This window comes from Plectropomus leopardus, chromosome 12 (genome assembly GCF_026936395.1).
Source record: "Plectropomus leopardus strain MGB_pleo_1.0 chromosome 12, ASM2693639v1, whole genome shotgun sequence".
Lineage (NCBI taxonomy): Eukaryota > Metazoa > Chordata > Actinopteri > Perciformes > Serranidae > Plectropomus > Plectropomus leopardus.
The window spans coordinates 2,456,009-2,475,579 of record NC_142187.1 but is presented as its reverse complement, the minus strand read 5'-3'; the positions used below and the strand labels follow the sequence as shown (position 1 = coordinate 2,475,579).

Genomic DNA, 19,571 nt, shown 5'->3' with positions numbered 1-19,571 from the left:
TCCTGCACCACGTGACCCAATCACCTAACATGACAACATAAGATGAATAATAATAATAAAAATTAATAATCTGGCACCTACATTTCTGCTCCTAATTATTATAGTTATGATAATAATTAATAAGTAATCATTTCAAATACACTACACATGTAGGTGAAAGCATAACAAAGGTAAGTATAGTCCATGTACAGTTCATGATGATATCTTCTTTCTTCTGGAGGTCAGAGGTTACTAGCACATGACCTATGGTGGAGAGTGATCTTTACCACCACACTAAAGCAAAGTCAGTACAAAAAAACATCCAAACAATCACGATCCAAACAGCAGTCAGGATTCTGGAGACTCTTGCAGGAGGAAAGTCTTGGTTACAGGCCTGTAGAGACTTGCTTGTTTGAGTCTTAATCCAAAATTGTCGTACTAATCCCCTTCTGTCTGGAACCGCTTCAGTGATTTCTGCCACCATGGCCTACCTCTCGATGAATCTGTTATAGGATGAGGTCAGAGAGGTGAAGATGGCTAGTATGGTTGGATGCTTCGACTCTTCAGGCATGGCAGCCTTACTAAGTTGCCCTCCGACTCTCAACACACTATCTTCCAGTTTCAGATTGAGTCTGTAGATGTGGCTGTTTAGTTTCACACATTCTGCCCTTTGGAGAGAGGACAACTCCTCTGCAAATCTTCTTGTTAGAGCCATTTTTTGGGTTATGTGTATTTGTGTTTATTTTTTTTGTTTGTCTGGAAGCCACAGTAGGTGGCGCTCTGCACTGTGTGGGCAGGAATGATTAAATAGAGCAAGACGTAATTACTCAGCAGGTGTGCTGCTGAATGAGAGAGCAAACAGTTTTTTTGATCGTCACACGCCACGGGATCGTGGTCGCGACTTTTATTTGGCGTGTTGTGGCAAATATGTGAGCCTTTTTTGTTTGTATGTGCAGTTCAATTATCGGCGCATTGTGTCAAGAGCGCTTATAAATAAATGTGGATGATTACAAGAAGTGTTGGATTCCATTGGACCCGAAGACGGACGCTGGCCAATTATCAGTCTCAGCAGGTAGCAGCAGTCCCTCAGTGGCTTAGGTTCGTTTTGTTGTTTTTGTTAAGAACAAGTCACTATACTTAAGTCAAAAAACTTCGCTTCAGTTAGTCTAGTTAGTCGCGGAAAGGCCACCGCACGGAGGCAGAGCCAACGCCGGAGCTAACGCCGGAGCTAACGCCGGTCGAGCCGCATGGAAGACGCCAACAACAGCTGTGTTTCCCGGAGTGACACCGATCATCATCAGCTGATTCATCCGCTACCACCGGTCCATCTTACGGCGCCCACCGCTTGCATTAAGGTATGAGCAGTAGCGCTACCAGCTTATGGCCATAATAAAAAATAAATTAAGTGTGCACGACTTATGAGCTGAATCCCAATGCATTGGTCGCTAAAAATAACAATGACGATCGAGTCATAAAAACGAACCGTTCTCATCGAGTGCATATTGGATTTTATTATGGAACATTAAGAAAAAAAAAAAAAAAAGACATGATGGACGTAAATCTGATGATCCGTTGCTCAAATGACTGTCACTGCTTCTAGTGAAGTGGGAAATTCAAACGAAGCACTGTTGGGTAAAGGTAAAAAGAACTGTTAAATTGACCCACAAGGCTTATGTTGAAAAAATGTGAAAGGTTGCAAATGTAAGAAAAGATAAACTACACAAGGTAAAAATTAAGAAAGGTAACTGAAGATCATATGCTTGAAATTAATGTTGCAGAGGTTAAAGGTAATTGGAAAAAAATTATTTGTTTGTGTGAAGAAGAAAAAATTGCTCATGATTCTCTGGTGCCTTTAATGTCCACTGAAGAAAGTGAGAAACAGAATGTGGTTTGCTGCAAAATGTTGGTTGAAAATGGTTTCATTGATTTATGTTAAACAGTGGTTGAGAAATAATGAAAATGGTGGTGATGTGGTTGATGATGTTCATCCTGATGATAGTATATCAAATGTTGCCAGTAAACGCTCTCACCAAAAAGCATATGCAGTGGTAAAAGCAGCAACAAAAGTGCTCACACAACAGCTTCTGCTCGATTAAAATCGAGGCAGAAAAGGCTGCCCTTCTTGCTCGATCTGCAGCGTTAAAGAAAAAACATGCTTTGGAGAAGCAAGAAGCAGAACTAAGGAGACAAAGAGAGCAGCTTGAGCTTGATGCTGAAATTGCTGCATCCACAGCAAAGCTAGCAGTTTTGGAAACTGTTTCAGAATGTTCACGCAAATCTCAAGCATCCAATGGAATGAATTCATATCTACAAAGGAAAAAGGAACAAAACACAACTTTCAAAGAACTCAATCCTGCAGCAAAGTCATATGAACCTTGGACAGGGACTGCAATGTTGCAAACCGATTTCCCAGCACTTCATAAGGACTCAAGTGCACAGAACACACACACTGTGGAAAAAGGGCAGGAGTGCATCCCTGGATCAGGGCAGGAGGCACACAGGAAACAACAGAAACGAATGGAACAACACAATGTGGAGATGCACAACATCAGATTCTTCATTTGCCAGTAACAATGAGCAGACTGCATCAGTTGAGCAGACGAGTTGCTTTCTGCACAAATGCATGGAGATCTATGCACCATAATGCATAAACAGAATGAAATAACAGCAGCTCTTGTTCAACAACAACGCCTACTGTCCTTACCATCTCGAGACATTCCTGTATTCGGACGGTGATCCTTCCAGTACAGAACTTCATCAGAGCTTTTGAGCATGGAGTGGAAGCAAAAGCTAACAAAGCTGTTTAACAGTTTACAAAGGGTCAGCCTAGAGAATTGGTGAGGAGCTGTCAGCATATGATTCCGGATAGAGGCTATCAACTGGCTAAAGAACTTCTGCGTGAACACTTTGGAAATGAATACAGGATTGCTGCAGCTTACATAGAGAAGGCTCTGGCTTGGCCTACAGTGAAATCAGAAGATGTGAAATCACTTCAGGCTTTTTCTCTGTTTTTGCATGGTTGTTGCAACGTGATGGAGGAACTTCACTACATGCAAGAACTAGACATGCCAACTAACATGAGAGCAATTATGACAAAGTTGCCATTTAAATATAGGGAGAAATGGAGGACAAATGCACATGAAATCTTGGAGAGGTGCAATCAAGAGCTCGCTTAAAGACCTTGTTTCTTTCCTTGAACGTCAAGTTAAGATCATTTCTGATCCACTCTTTGGGGACATCCAGGACACAAGTGTTTCACCTACATCAAGGAGTGTAAGTTCAAGTCTCAGCCCAAATTTAGCAGAGTCAGAGGTAACAGCTTTGCTACTCATCACATTGTTGTGGATACAGCAGAAGGTTCACACTCAGACCCACAGAGGCAAGACTCAATGGAAAGGTTCGAGAAAGCATGGCCTGTTGTTCCCAGTCGCACATTGGAGGAATGTCCAAAGCTGAAAAGAAAGAAACATCGGGACAAAAATTTCATTTTTCTAAAGGAAAAGAGGATGTGTTTTGGCTGCTTGTGTAGTGGACACATGAGTAAAGATTGCTATAGGCGCCTGACTTGCAAAGAGTGTGGGCGCAAGCATCCTACTGTGCTTCATATTTCTGAAAGGCCAAGAACCAGCACAGAAGGTGAACACTCTAAAGAAACAGTTAATGTTAAACCACCCTTTTCAGAAACTTGTGGTCACACAGGGGCCGGAAAGGAGGATAGCATTTTGTCCATTCTGCCAATCCAGGTTAAATCCATCAAGGGAGACAAAATAATACAAACCTATGCATTTCTGGATCCCGCAGTACAGCTACGCTTTGTTCAGAGCACCTGATGCAAAGGTTGAACATTGATGGTAGAAGAACCAATTTCCTTTTGTGCACCATGGGGCATGAAAAAAGTTGTTGTCACTCACGCTTGAATGAATGGTTTGGAGGTGGCTGGCCTTGACAGTAACCACTTTTACAGTCTTCCAGAAGTTCTCACACAAAGAAAAATGCCTGTGACCCTAACAACATTGTCACACAGGAAGAATTGGCAAAGTGGTCAGATTCTCTCTAATCGCCTCAGATCCCCTGCATAGACGCCCAATGTTGACATGTTGATTGGTACCAACGTCCCCAAGGTATTGGAACCCTGGGAAGTTGTCAACAGCCAAGGGAATGGCCCGTATGCAGTAAGAACCGTACTTGGTTGGGTTGTTAATGGTCCCTTCGGATGGAGAGCACAGTAACCCTAAAGCAAGGTTCTCAGTGGCTGCCAATAGGATTTCTGTGTGTAAGCTGGAGGAGTTGTTGAACAACCAGTACAATCATGACTTCAATGAAAGAAGTACAGAGGAAAAGGGATGTCGAGAGAAGACATCAGATTCTTAAAGATTATGGATGAGTCAGCAGTTTCAGGATGGCCATTACAGCTAAAAATGCCCTTCAGAAAAGAACAGCTTACTCTTCCTAATAATCTTCAATGGTCAAGCAAAGGTTGTTTGGATTAAAGGGGAAGTTCAGAAAGGATGAACTGTTTCACCAGGAATACACCAACTTCTTCACTGATGTTATAATGGAAAGGCTATGCAGAGAAAGTGCCTCAACATCAATTGGATGGAGAAATTGGAAAGGTTTGGTATATTCCCCCATCATGGTGTGCTGCCATCCCAGAAAGGGTACTTTTATGCGTGTTGTCTTTGATTGTTCAGCTGAGTTTAAAGGAGCCTCACTCAACAGCCAGCTTCTTCAAGGCCAACCTGACCAGTTCGCTGCTAGGAGTCCCTCATCAGATTCAGGCAGGAGCCAGTAGCGTCTATGGAGACATTCAGTCTATGTTCTACCAGGTTAAAGTGGGTCAAGAGGACAAAGACTTCCTTCGCTTTTTGTGGTGGTCTGATGGTAACGTGAGCAAGGAGATTGTGGAGTATCAATGTCAGTCCATTTGTTTGGTGCCGCCTCATCTCCAAGTTGTGCCAGTTACGCACTTAGGAAGACAGCAGAAGACAATCAAGCTCACTTTTCATCAGAAGTGGTGAAAACAGTCAAGCTTAAATTTTATGTTGATGACTGTTTGAAGAGCCTGCCCTCAGAAGAGGAAGCGGTTGTGATGGTTAAAAGCTCTCAGTGACCTCTGCCTAAAGGGGAGGTTTCACTTTGACAAAGTGGATCAGTAACAGCCGGACAGTGCTGCAAAAACATTGAAGAGGAACACAGAGCTAAAGACTGGAAAGAGCTGGATCTGGAGAGAGATGAGCTTCCAGTGGAGAGAGCCTTGACTACAGTGGTGCGTGGAGTTGGATAATGCTCAAGTTCAAAAATGATGGTGAAAGAGCAACCGCAGAGAGCAGAAGAGGATTGTTGTCGATAATCTGTTCCGTTTATGAGGATCCCTTGGGGTTTCTTGCACCAGTGACACTGTCAGCAAAGGTTATGCTGCAAGAGCTCTGTCGGAGACGTGCTGTGGATGGGACGACAACATACCTGCAGACATTAGCCATCAGTGGACAGGATGGTTGAGGATCTGAAAGGGTTGTCTTCATTCAAAGTTGAGAGATGTATCAAGCCCAAGCACTTTGGACAGGCCATTAAAGCCGCAGCTGCATAACTTTTCAGACGCCAGTGAAGATGGTTTTGGCACTGTCACCTACCTCAGAATAGAAAACAGCAAGAGCGAGGTCCATGTCTCCTTCTTGTTGGGAAAAGCGAGAGTTACCCCCTGAAACAGATAACTATTCCTCGCCTGGAGCTTACAGCTGCTGTCCTAGCTGTTCGAGTTGATCAGATGTTGAGAGCAGAATTGAGCTGCCATTGGATCAGTCAACTTTCTGGACGGACAGTTCTTCAGTGCTTAAGTACATAAAAAATGAGGGACAGACGCTTTCCCACACATTTGTGGCGAATCGGTGTCAACCATCAGAGATTCAACTCATGCCTCTCAGTGGAGGTACATCAATACCAAAGACAACCCTGCTGATTATGCCTCTAGAGGTATGAAGGTTGGAGATCTGCTGAATGGTGGGAGCTGGATCAAGGCCCAAGGTTTCTCTTGACCCAGAAAAGGATTGGCCTGCAGACATCACAGAGGCCACACTTTCAGTTGATGATGTAGAGGTCAAAAGGGATGCCACGGTAAACACAGTCATCACTCAGAACTCTTCTAATGCTACAGACCAGCTTCTATCATACTTTTCAGATTGGAGGAAACTTAAGGTGGCAGTTGCATGGTTTCACAAATGGAAGAGGATCCTTCTGCAATTGAGTCAAAAGAGAAAGGAATTGCATGCTCTTGAGTTCAACAGAAAGGATGCAGATGGGTCACATGTGTCACTGGAGATGGAGAGGGCTAAAAAAGCAATGTGTCAAATCTGTCAGCTGAGAATCTTTTGATGCTGAAGTTTCCATCATTCGCTATTGTCAGCAGAAAAGGTTCAAGGTGGAGATTGCTGCCCTATCAGCTGGAAAAATCTGTGCCAAGAGACAGTTCTATTTACAAACTGGACCCATGTCTCGAGGATGGACTTGTGAGAGTTGGAGGCCGTTTGAGTAAGGCAGCTCTACCAGAAGAGACAAAGCATCCACTCATCTTGTCAAAAGATCAACACATCTCCACACTCATATTAAGACACATACACCAACAAGTTGGCCATGGTGGAAGAAATCACACCTTGTCAAGATTACTAAAGAAGTTCTGGATAACAAGTGCCACTTCAGCTGTGAGAAAATCATATCACAGTGCAGCTTCTGCAGACGATACAAAGGGAAGTTGGGTGAGAGCAAAAGATGGCGGACTTACCAAGCGAAAGGCTCCTTCCTGATCTCCCTCCCTTCACGAATGTGGGAGTAGATTACTTGGGCCTTTGGAGGTGAAGAGAGGTCGAGGTTTGTGTAAGCTGCTATGGTGTCATCTTTACTCTGTTTGGCCAGCAGAGCTGTTCATTTGGAAGTAGCTCCATCCTTGGATACTGACGCATGTATTAATGCTCACGAAGGTTCATCAGCCAAGAGAGGACAAGTGTCATCTATGCGCCAGATAATGGTACGAACTTTGTTGGAGCCAAGAAAGAGCTGAGAGAAGCACTTGCATCTTTAAATCACAGCCAGATACAGAGAGACTTATTGCAAGATGGGATCCAGTGGAACTTTAATCCACCTGCAGCATCACATCATGGTGGTGTTTGGGAGCGGTCATTCGTATGGTAAGGAAAGTTCTCACCTCTGTGTTACATCTTCAAACACTGGATGATGATGACTCCACACCGCTTTTGTGCGAGGTTGAGGCTATTTTGAATGGACGCCCCTCACTAAGCTTTCAGATGATCCCACTGATCTTGAACCACTCACTCCAAATCACATTCTCCTGATGAAAGGGAAACCAGTCTTATCACCTGGACTGTTTAACAAAGATGATATGTAGGTGAAGAGGAGATGGCGACAAGTCCAATATATTGCGGATTTGTTTTGGAAAAGATGGGTACAGGAGTACCTCCCTTTGCTCCAAGAACGGCAAAAATGGAATCAAAAAATTAGAAATTTTGTTCCTGGAGACATTGTTGTTGTTATGGATTCTGCTGCTGCTCCTCGTGGATCCTGGCCTCTTGGCAGAGTTTTGGAAACTTTCCTCGACAAGAAAGGTCTAGTACGCCCAGCGCTCCAGACGAAGACAAATATCTTGGAAAGACCTGTCACAAAGCTGTGCCTATTACAGAAAGCTGCAAGTTGTTAGTGTTGACTTTATGGTGACCTCTGAGTCAAACCAGGTTGTTGGTGCACAATATTGGGTATTATTTGGTACATTTTTTTGTGTGTTATTGGGATAATGGCTCTGTAATTAAATTTTGAAGGTAATTGTAATGTCAGCTGTCATTTACAATTAGGGGCCGGCGTGTTAGAGCCATTTTTTGGGTTATGTGTATTTGTGTTTATTTTTTTTGTTTGTCTGGAAGCCACAGTAGGTGGCGCTCTGCACTGTGTGGGCAGGAATGATTAAATAGAGCAAGACGTAATTACTCAGCAGGTGTGCTGCTGAATGAGAGAGCAAACAGTTTTTTTTGATCGTCACGTCACGTCGGATCGTGGTCGTCGACTTTATTTATGTGTTGTGGCAAATATGTGAGCCTTTTTGTTTGTATGTGCAGTTCAATTATCGGCGACAGTCAAGAGCGCTTATAAATAAATGTGGATGATTACAAGAAGTGTTGGATTCTATTGACCCGAAGACGACGGACGCGTCAATTATCAGTCTCAGCAGGTAGCAGCAGTCCCTCAGTGGCTTAGGTTCGTTTTGTTGTTTTTGTTAAGAACAAGTCACTATACTTCTCCTCTGACAGAATCTTATTATCTCCACTTCAGCGTCCTTTATCTCTCCCAGTGAGAGATAACCACCACATAACTCATTATTGGGAGTATGCATCTCCTTTTTTCTCCTGAGATTTGAAAGCAAACTCTTGAGTCTCAGGATCCAGGCCATCATTTTGTCTGCCTCCTGGACTGACACTGGAAAATATTTCCAAAGAAGAGGAGTCTGATAACTGAAGGCTCTGACTCCCATCCTACTTTTGGAGACTTTAGGAACCACAAGTAACCATGCACTTTCAGAACAGAGTGTTCTCGTAGGATAACAGGGAACTATGAGCTCCGTCAGGTATGACGAAGCCTGACCATTCAGAGCTTTGTGAGAGAGGAGAGTGATTTTAAATTCAATTCTGGATTTTTACAGGGAGCCAGTGCAGAAAAGCTAAAACTGATTGAAGGCCACTATGACATCGCACACACACACACACACACACACACACACACACACACACACATAGTCTAACACTGTGAAATCAAAAGATGTGAAAGCATGAATCCATTTAAAACAAATTTCCCCTCAACTCACAGACTCGGATGATGAAGAGGAGGATGCTGATGTGGAGGAGGAGGTGTTGGATGAAGAGGCTCAGCTGATGGCCAGCATGGGTCTGCCTTTGGCTTTTGTCAGCTCCTCTCAGCAGAGGAGAGCAGTAAGTCCAAACCTGATGTGGGATGTTAACCTCAGCACAGTGTGTGTAGGTGCGTGTGTGCGTGGAAATGTCTGACAGAGCCTGTCTTTGGTCATGTGACAGGGGAAAAGGTCTCACAGGAGGCCTGCCACATACTGGGCAGAATCAGCCGAGGAGGAGGAAGATGATGCACGGGTTGACAACAAAGGTAGGCAGTGTACCAAAACCCGTCCGTCACAGCTGCTCCCCTCCTGGGCTTCAGGTAGAGGGCTTTTGCATCAGGTGGAATGTACGATGATGCCCGTCAGACGGGATTTTCTGGCCCTTCAAACATTGATACAATTTACGGTAGTGTTAGATAACCTATCGTTAATGCATGATTGATTAATGGTTTATAACAACTCTAAATCAGATAAATACATGCATAATCAAAAGTCCCAGTGCTGTTGTACTGTTTATCAGCACTCATGGAATGCCTCTCGACCAATCAAATTGCTTGGTCAGAACCAAGTGATGTGTAATTATGATTGCAAGCATCAATAATGAAACAAGTTAGGATCAACAGCAGTGTGGTCCTTCCATGCTGGAGTGTCTCAGGGACAACAAATCATTAGCTTCTAATGTCATTTGAGATGTCATTTTTCCATTTTCTATTGTTTTCATTTACAATTTTTATTATAGTGCTATAAGTATATAGCACTATAATAAAAATTGCTGTAGTAACAGCCTGACCAATATGGGATTTTTGAGACCGATACCCATTTTATAGTGGAAAAATTCACAGATTACTGATATGGCGAGAGATACAGTGAATTTTTGAGCTGGAAAGAAAATAGATCTTTTCTATGTGGACTGTGTACTGATTTTGCATGACTATGCAAAAGCACTTAGAAGGCTGCTTTCTTAAACAAATAACTTTTATTTCACAATTTACTTATTTAAAATTACACCCAAACAAAAGTAAAGAATAAATAAAAATGAGATAAACGTCAGTACTGTGCGTGTTCAACATCAGTCTTTGCTGACCATTTAAATAAAGAATCCATACAATAAATCAAATAGCTAAATAAACAGCAGTACTGTTCAGTATCAGTCAATTGCTGACCATTTCTAAACCATCCAAGCATCATTTTCTGCAATATATGGTCTGTAAAAAAAGTTTTCTTACGCGCGCATATTGGTAAAAATAAACACTGATATGCTCCGATATGTCAGTGAAAGGCTCATATGATAATATCGGTAAACTGATAAATCGGTTGGGCCTTAGTGTATACTATTGTTATTATATGCTCAGTGTTGTGATGGTATTTGACACTGCCTTGTGATTTGTTTACCTAGTTGAAAAGAAAGTGTGCCAGTCACCAAAGGATGGAACAGGAGAGACGCAAGCTGCCGGCTGGGAGAGCTACTGGGGTAAAGAGGAGGACATGAACATTATAATGACGCACACATGTACACTGGTACCATAAGACCCAGTTACAGACAATGTTTGCCCTCGCTGTACTGTATTAAATGTTGTAACTGTGTTACAGATATTGAATGTAGATGTAACAATTAGGGGTCGACCATTGTTGGTTTTTCAAGACTGATACCAATACTGATTATTAGTACTTCATAAGGATGATAATTGGAACCGATATGCATCTACAATAACAATTAAAATATTTATTTCAAACTTTAGAGTTTGAAATATGACAAACTCTCACACAAAACTATTTCAGTGCCTTTGGCAAATGTTTAATCAAAATGGAAACTTTCAACATCAACTACGGCAAGTTACCAGTAACTTTTTTTTTTTATAAATTCATTGAAATTTTAAGTAAAAAATGAATAAGTAAAAAGTGCTTGCTGAGGTGTCACAAAGTTAAAGTTCCTTCCATGCTGACACTATTCATTATTTGGGTTAAGTGTACAGTATATCAGTTCTTCTGTTGTGTTATTGTTGTGCATTGCATGTAATATGAAATATCCATAAAATATGGCATCTAGTCAGTGCTTATCAGTTCGCTCAGTGATAGAAAAGGAGTCCCTTCACGAGAAAGTTAAGGAATCACGGGGAAGAGTCAGGACAAACCATTTGATACCTCAGATTTTAAATATTGCTTCTGGGTTTTTCTCTGTTTCTTGTGTGTGTCTGGTAAAGCTCAGCAGGGTGAAGTTCTGCTGTGGAGCAGCTGGATGGAGAAACATCCAGAAACTGATCCAGGAGCAGCGACTGCTCCTTGGGATGACCCACAGACAAAAGCTGAGTGGGATACACATGCTGCAGAGACCTACTACTGCTACTGGGAGCAGTACTCATACTGGTCAGCACAGGGCTGGACCACTGAGCAGTCCACCTGTGTTGGGGACAGTGGTGGAGAAGCAGAGGGACACACACAGACACAGCCAGGGGAGTGGACTGATGGACAGACTGAAGACCTGAGGGCTGAGATCCAGCAGAGAGGAGAAGAAGAAGTGAAGGCTCCTCATGAAGACGCTGAGGCTCTGACTGATGTGTTTGGACAGCAGTGCACGTTAGAGGAGGGAGGGAGGTGTGTGACTGATGCACACACACACACACAGCATGTCAGAGAGCAGACAGAGACACAACTCTGTGGATCTGATCAGCCGTCTGATGGTGGGGACGATCACAAGAGACCTGCAGCCTCACAGCACAACACAGCTCAACAAACAGGTAATCACTCAACCTCAATGTGTGCACAGTGCAGAGAAACACTCAGTGATTTGATGGATTTCACTGCATTTTTGCATAATTTAGTCCTAACGTGCTCTGATATTCTCTGGAATTACAGCATATCTACATGGATAAGCTGCCTGAAATGGAAAAAAAGTCTAAACCAACAGCAATTCTAAGTAGTTAATGAGGCCAATAACCTATGTTGACATATACATTCACAATTAAAAACAAAAATTTAAAATTTGGAATATAACAATCACCAACACACAGCTTTTTTAAAATGCCATTAGCAAATGCTTAATCAAAACTGAAAATTTCAACATCGTATACAGCAAAATGTGTATGTAAAATATCTCCCTGAGGTTTTACAAAGTAAGTTTCTCCCATGCTGACACTTTCTTTGCATGTAGTGCTGTCCCTGCTGCTGGCTGGGTGTAATCCTCTCTTACTGCCCTTTTGGATCTTTTCTTCAGTGCAGGGAGAGATGTTGACATTAGGTGAGACAGAGTGGTGAGTGTAAACAGACCAGAGGGAGAGACACAGCTGCAGCCCAGCCTAAGTAATTCACATTTTAATTAGTCCATTTTATCATTGATCATTGAAATAAAACACCAACACAGATAATTGGCAAAATGACAAATATTGGACCCACTAGGCTGATAATCTGTCGACCTGTATAGTCGGTTTCTGTTTACTCACTTGACAATGAGGTGACAGTAACAGCCAACCTCAGATTCCCTCTCTTTTGGACCTTCATCACGCTATATTTGCATTTTTTCGGCACTGTGCCTCTTTGATGCTGCTTACAGTCTGACACCTCAACCCATACCTGTTTTTAAAGCCCCGATCTCACCTGTGCACTGGGGGGATACACACCCAACCTGGACTGACATCAGTTTTCTTGTGCTACACTCAGACACCTTTTATAAGGTGTAACCCTTTTAACCCTAAGCACATTAGTTTGATTTCTTTCAAAAACATGCAGGCACAGAGAGTGAGCAGCTTGGCACAGAATGTCCCACAAATTGCAAGAATTAAGTAAAAGGTGATAAGAAAAAGACCTGAAATTTAGCAAAAAATAAAAAACACAAGGAAAATGTCCAGAAAACTATATTCATAATTGTTATAATAGTATTATTTCTTATTTCTTATTTCTTCTATTTTTTTATTTCTTGATTTATTTTTTGTTGTTGCTTATTTTCAGGTACTTTTCATGCAATGTTTTTTTAAATTTAATTAGTTTTTTGCTCATTTTTGGGCCATGGCCTCTAAAGTTTCCTTATTTTCATGTTTTTTGGAGGAAATCAATCAAGGTTTCTTTGGTTTCAAAGGGTTAGTGTCTTGAGGGGGAAAAATCAGTAAATCTAGGCAGGTAAATAAACTGCCACATTTCTACTGGGTTCTAAGTGATGACTCAGAGGGATTGCCTATGTATGAGTCATACTTTCTGTAAGTCGTATTTTTTAGGAAAATCTGAGTTTATCTTAAAACATTCAAACTCTGGTTGGAAAAAGAAAGTTAGCTTTAGTCAGCCTGGTTTCAGTACATGTTTTATCATTTAGTCTGTGTATTTCAGAGTTAGTATCACAGACAGTGTTGGGGTTGTAATGAGGGTTTTGGAAAAATACTAAGTGTTTATGTGCTGTAACACAGATTCCCAGCAGGCTGCTGGCAGCCCTGACAGACAGGATGGCTTGAGGAAGAGGATGTCAGATAGAGAAGATGATGATGATGATGATGATGACAAACCTCCAGGAGGAGGACCAGCTAAAGTTAAACGCGGGTGAGTTTGTGTTCTTTGTGTATTTAATGTTAAAATATTCAGAGCTACCTTGAATGAGGAACATGCTTTGTGTGTGTCCTGTTACGTCAGAACTGAAAATGGGATGTTTGGATCTGTTTGGATGTTTCTTTCAGTAACAGTTTCTGGAGTCTCATCAGAATCTGCTGCTCTTCTTTATGTGCTTACTGCAGAGAATCCACACCAAAAATAAAAATGAGTTGCAACAGGTTAAAAAAAAGTTACATGGCCATGTGCAATGAACAATATTAACTCTGATTTACCATACAATGTTCTGTTGTTTCCTCACACAGTCAAGCCTTCAGCTGGTCCTTATTTTATATGTTACACTTTTATTTGGGGGCTTTTATTTGTTTTTCCTTTTCTGCAGGATTCCCGTGGATCCCGAAAAAGTCTTAAAAGGCACATTCATTAGTGTAACAATAAGGCTTTAATTAATATTAAAATGACTTAAATTAATCTTTCAAAAGTCTTAAGAATAATGATAACTTATTTTATTTTTAATGCAATTTACATTTGAAACAAATCTCAAAGTGCTACCAGATAAAAGCATTAGAACAAAAACAGATAAAAACAACCAAAATAAAAGCATATTTAAAAGTCTTTTTTTTTTTTTATAAACAAGTCACAGTGAATGTAGAATTCTTGATTAACCCTTAGAAACCTGAGCAAAGTGAATTGATCTCTTGCAGCAAAAGAAGAAAGAAAAGTAACAGAAAAAACAGGAAATTACCTGAAAAAGTGTTAAAATAAAATCAATGAAAAAAGCAAAGATGTCTTTCAGTAACCTAGCCTTTCTGATTTTAAATATATAACTCATATAAAATATATAATTATCAAATTATAAATAGTTGTCTTGATATTTTATTTAGTTAATAATTCTCTCTCCTTTATTTATTTATTTTAGCTCATTTTTTGCAAATTGCAGGACATTTCATGCCAAGTCCAAAGCAATCAGACCAATTTGCTTATGTTTTAAAGGTTTAAATGTTTGTTAAAAGTGCTCTGAACGCTGTATAAGAAAAGTGATGTGGCTCCAGGTTTCAGAGGATTAGTTGAAGTTGTAGGGCTTCATGTTTAAAAACAGCAAAACTGTATCGAAACATCAGATTACAAACTCTGGCGCAACTTGTGCAGAATAATCCAAATCACCTCTCTGCAGCGGTATGCTCAGGTCCAAACACACAGGCCTCTCTGGCTGAGCCGACAGTGAAACTTCCCTCTGCTTTGTTCAACCACTTGGGTCTACCACTGCTTCAGTCACTGTGTGTGTGTGTGTGTGTGTGTGTGTGTGTGTGTGTGTGTGTGTGTGTGTGTGTGTGTGTGTGTGTGTCATTGTGTGACTTTGGCGAATCCAAAAACACCAAAGTCACTCAATAATCCTGCTTAAATGTTGAAACAGTATTTGTTTGTGTTTGCAGTCATGAGCTGGATGTGGAGGAGAGTCCTCAGCTGACGGCGGAGGAAGCCTGGACTAAACTGGGACTCAAACACAACCCAGACCCTCTGTGAGTGAGTCTGCATGTTTTACTGACTCTTTTTCATGTTTACATCATGTTGAGAACTCGACTCGTCCTCACTTGGTATGATAACAGATGCTTTGTGGCTGCACTTGACTCAGTGTATTTACTGCACTGCTGCATGCTGTTTTGTATCCTTCCTAAATGGTAGCAGGAACTTCATATTTCTCATTTGTCCCTGTCTGTCTTCCTCTCACTCTGTCTCTCTCACAAAGTTGTGAGAAAAGGTACAGAAAAAAATAAAACTAGTTCATCTGTGTATATATATTTTTAGTGATCAAATTTTTATTTAGTTTTGTACAGGGTACACTAACAATAACAACTAGTACTCTCATCCATATGTGCCCCCTCCCAACCCTGGCTGGTTTAGAATATCCTTGATGTCAAATAATGTTAAATCAATTAATTTCTTAATAAAAAAAAGAAAGAAAGAAGAAGAAGAAAAATCCTCACATTCCATTCATAAATAGTAATAATAATAATAATAATAATAATAATAATAATAATAATATTTTTTTTAAAAAGGTTCCCCTGTTTATGTTAAAAGAAAGTCAATTCTACTCAGCTGGAGCGGTTGCAGTGTGCAAGTCATGATGCTATCAGCTGCACCATCCCATCTTTCATGAGTTTGCCTCTGAGTGTGTGCTATATTTAGGTCATTATTTAAATAAGAATCATTTTAAAAACTCTCAAAATGTTGGTTTTTGTTCAAAAAGCATTAAGGGTGTTATTTCATCTGAACCTGTCTAACACAGGGTCTCGTACAGTGATACTCAACTTGCAGCCCATGGGCCAAATCTTGCCTTGGATAGGGTGCTGGATGTTCTGACAACCATTTTCTAATTCACAATGAAAATGAATTAATTTGCAGTATTTTTTAAGGTTTTTTTTGTACTTTTTATATAAATTAAGTGTCAGAGTGCAATAAAAAGCATCACAGTAGAGCTTGTTCAGAGCAAAAAAATGCCCTGGGTGGGTGCCCTAGACCCCCATCGCAGGTCAAAGCTAATTATTGATGTATATATTATAAATGTTATCTATTAAGTGGCCTCTGGACTTTCAAAAGTGATCCATGGGCAAAGTGTGTTGAGTATTCCTGGTCTTGCACATATAGTGTCATGGTGTGTACACATATTGCAGCAGTTGTTCCACAGTAGTGAGGCTGTGTTTCTGTGTGTATTTTGCAGCTTCCACAGTGTGTTCAGCTTTAAAGGTGGTGCTGCTCAGAAGCAGGGGAGGCACAGGTGGGCTAAGAGAGCGGTCGGCAGCGTCAGCAAACACATCAGGTTCTCAGAGACGTATGGAGACGACACACAGCCACAGACCAGCAGCACCCTCTGCAAGGTACCGCCTGCATCCCGCTGACGGGTTCACACTTTCTGAGCTCTCATTACAACGCATGAAGAGGACTCACGCTCAATTAAGTTACCTGTGCTGACTCATCTGAGCTGCCATGTGGGATATTTCCATCCAGACAGCTGCAGGGTCCTGAACATCCAGCTACACCAGCTGAACCCAGATCAGCTGGCAGATCCAGTGCAGATCAGATAGTTTTCAATGAAAACCTCCTGACCGTCTCTCATGACTTTGAACCTACAGCTCTAAAAAATAATTTCCAAGCTGACAGCACACCACTGTGTGGAGATTTAACCCCTTGAAATCTGAGCAAATTGGCCTCCATCCTTTGAAAAACATAAGAAGGGAATGACTAACTTGACAAGAAATGATCCAAAATAATGGCGAGAAACTAGTTAAAATGACAAGAAAAACACACAACAAATAACTTGAAACTTGAAACTTGAAAAAAAGATTTTTTTTTATTATAACATAATTTGAAATATATAATAATAAAAACCCTTAACTGGATTTTTCCCCCTAGTTTTTGTTAATTTTCCAATAATATTGTCTCTCTTTTCTTTTTTAAGTCATTTTTCTTTCTTTTATTTGGAAATAAAAATGTAGACAAATACTGAGAGATGCAGATTCCACTCAAGAAGACTAGAAAAGCGCTGTACAAGTACAGTCCATTTACGATTTACTACACAATCGACTGTTTAATGAATTAATTGAATTAATTTCAGTTACTGGAGACGATCTAATCAGCTCTGTGACAAAACAGTCATTTTCTTAACAGCCACAACTCTGAGACATGCAGCTCTGACATCCAGTGATGGACTGTAACAACTGAACACAGTACATTTATTCAAGTGCAGTACTTTAGTATAATTTTGAGGTACTGGCATTTTTCTTGAGTATTTTTTTCTAGTATTTTAAAGTTCATTCTTCTTCATTTAATTCAACCTCCTTCTTCCACTACATTTCAGAAACATTCATGAAGTTACACTGAGGACTTGTTACATAAAGACTTTGTTTTACAGGTCAAAAACTTCCTTGCAACGACCCAGAGAGAGACCCAAATGACTGAGTGTGAGCGGGGAGGGATGGGAGGAGGAAGCTCACAGGAGCCTGAGGACAAGCCTCCATCTCTGGGAGAAGAGGAGGAGAGGAGGAGGAGGAGGAAGAGGATGAAAAGTGATGAGGGAGGACATGAAGAGGCTGTGGAGAAAGATGGTTCTCATACGTCCAGTTTAGACGCAGAAAGAACTCTACCCTCAACAACTGGGACTGTGGACAGTGATGAGGAGGAGGAGCAGGAGGAGGAGGAGGAGCAGCTCGGCAGACAGTTACCTTGTCTAGAAATTCCCGACTTCCTTCTGCCTGATGCTCCTGCAGGCAGCAGCGGTGAGCAAAACATCTGTCAAATGATTCTAATGGCTTACTGTTTTTTGTTTGTTAAAAGAAAAGAATTTTGGTGAAACTTCCCAGCTAGTAGGGAATGTTCCCACTTGTAATAATGTTTTGAAGAAAACATTTTGTCTAAAGTTCAAAGAACCTTCAAATAATGTTTCTGTGAGGTTAAATGCTGACCAAGATGTAATGTTCTAACTGCAACAATTTGAGGATGTTTTGGGGATGTTGCGAGGAGACAGATCATAGAATATTTTTTTTTTATAAAGCATTCCCACAGTGTTTCATGAGAACATAGAAAGAACAATTTTCAAAGGAACATTCAGAAATTGTTTTCAGGTTGTTATTGACAGAACATTTCTTATGGAACATTCCTGTAATGTGATATGTTAACAAAAATAATGGAGCTGTGTAATAATCCTGTGTGTGTGTGTGTGTGTGTGTGTGTGTGTGTGTGTGTGTGTGTGTGTGTGTGCGTGCGTGCGTGCGTGCGTGCGTGCGTGCGTGCGCATGCAGAGTTAAGTGCAAAAAAGGAAAAGAAGCCAAAGAATAAGAAGAGGAGGAAGAGGAGGCAGCAGGTCCCAGCAGAGATGGCAGCTGAGCCCGAGCTGGCTAAATACTGGGCTCAGCGCTACAGACTCTTCTCTCGCTTCGATGAAGGCATCAGGCTGGACCGAGGTCAGTCTGCTCTGAAACTATAATTCATAGTTCAAAAAAAGAAAAAAAAAACAGTAGCAAATAATACTGAAGTTATTCTTGTCCTGTCTTTATTGTTTTGCACTTGTATTTTGGATTATTTTTGAAGACCAGTATTTTTTATTGAATGTCCTCTCTGAAGTTGCATCAGTTGTAGAATGACATGAAAAATCAGAAGAAAGTGCACAACAGAGTGGAGCTGTAAACAAAATCAGCAACTGAAGCAGAGAAGCTTAAATGTTGGGTTTACATGGTTTCTGTTTGATATAAACACAGGACTCATATATACACTGAATGGATTATTGATCTATATATTTGTATAATTTTATCCATACAGGCTGCAACAAGATGTGGTGTAGTTTTTTAAAAACCAAATTCCCTCTTGGTGTGCCGCCTCTCTGCTGTGGCTCAGCCGCAGGGAATTTTAATACCGCAATAACTGTAACTTCAACAGACTGATCGCTGACGTGTTTAACTCAGAGTGCAGGAGCCTTACAGTATTAGCTTCAGTTGAAGGAGACACTTTTGAGCAAACCAAAGGAAGCATCACATGGAAACAGAGGAAGCTGCTTTCAGCTGAACCTCCCAAACCTGCAGTGTCTTTAACCAGCAGCAGATGTTGCTGCTACGTCTCCTAAAGTTTCCACTAAAATCGCTGATTTCACTCTCTGACAGATCACTAGATACAAACATGTCGGTGTGTTAGATTTAGGGAGAGTTAATGGCATCTAGTGGTGAGGATTGAAGATTGCAGCTGTGTAAAATATCTCCTGGTTAAACTTACTTTAGTGTTTATTTTTGCGGAGCTGACTTATCTGCAGAGGTCCTTCCTCTCTAAAAAAAAAACAGAGCAGTTTGTTTGAAAAGGTAACAAATACCCAGAATAAAGTAGTTTGATGTTTTTCTGGCGCTGCTTGTTGTGTTGGGGCTGCTAACTACAAAGACATGAATGTCCTTCTCTGTCACCAGTGTCTGGCTTGTCTGTTCAGGGCTACTGTAGAAACATGGTGGTGCACTGTAGATGAGGACCTGTAGATATAAACAGCACATTCTAAGGTAACGGAAACACAAAGATCCTTATTTTCAGGTGGTTATACACTAAAGAAAATATACTTATTATATTATACTCAGTTTTTCCCAATACATGCCCTCAAATCCTACAGAATTGAGCTTTAAGAAAAAAG

At 40.9% G+C, this 19,571-nt stretch overlaps 1 protein-coding gene across 1 annotated transcript in view; it reads left to right on the top strand.

Annotated features, from left to right (window-relative positions):
* Positions 1-19,571, top strand: part of tgs1 (trimethylguanosine synthase 1) — a 33,025-nt gene that overhangs the window by 1,799 nt on the left and 11,655 nt on the right. The window contains exons 3-11 of the mRNA XM_088085515.1: positions 8,842-8,963; positions 9,066-9,150; positions 10,281-10,355; positions 11,086-11,619; positions 13,276-13,405; positions 14,845-14,931; positions 16,131-16,287; positions 17,322-17,685; positions 18,208-18,369. Of these exons, the coding sequence (XP_087941641.1) occupies positions 8,842-8,963; positions 9,066-9,150; positions 10,281-10,355; positions 11,086-11,619; positions 13,276-13,405; positions 14,845-14,931; positions 16,131-16,287; positions 17,322-17,685; positions 18,208-18,369 (1,716 nt within the window). The remainder of the gene's footprint in view (positions 1-8,841; positions 8,964-9,065; positions 9,151-10,280; positions 10,356-11,085; positions 11,620-13,275; positions 13,406-14,844; positions 14,932-16,130; positions 16,288-17,321; positions 17,686-18,207; positions 18,370-19,571) is intronic.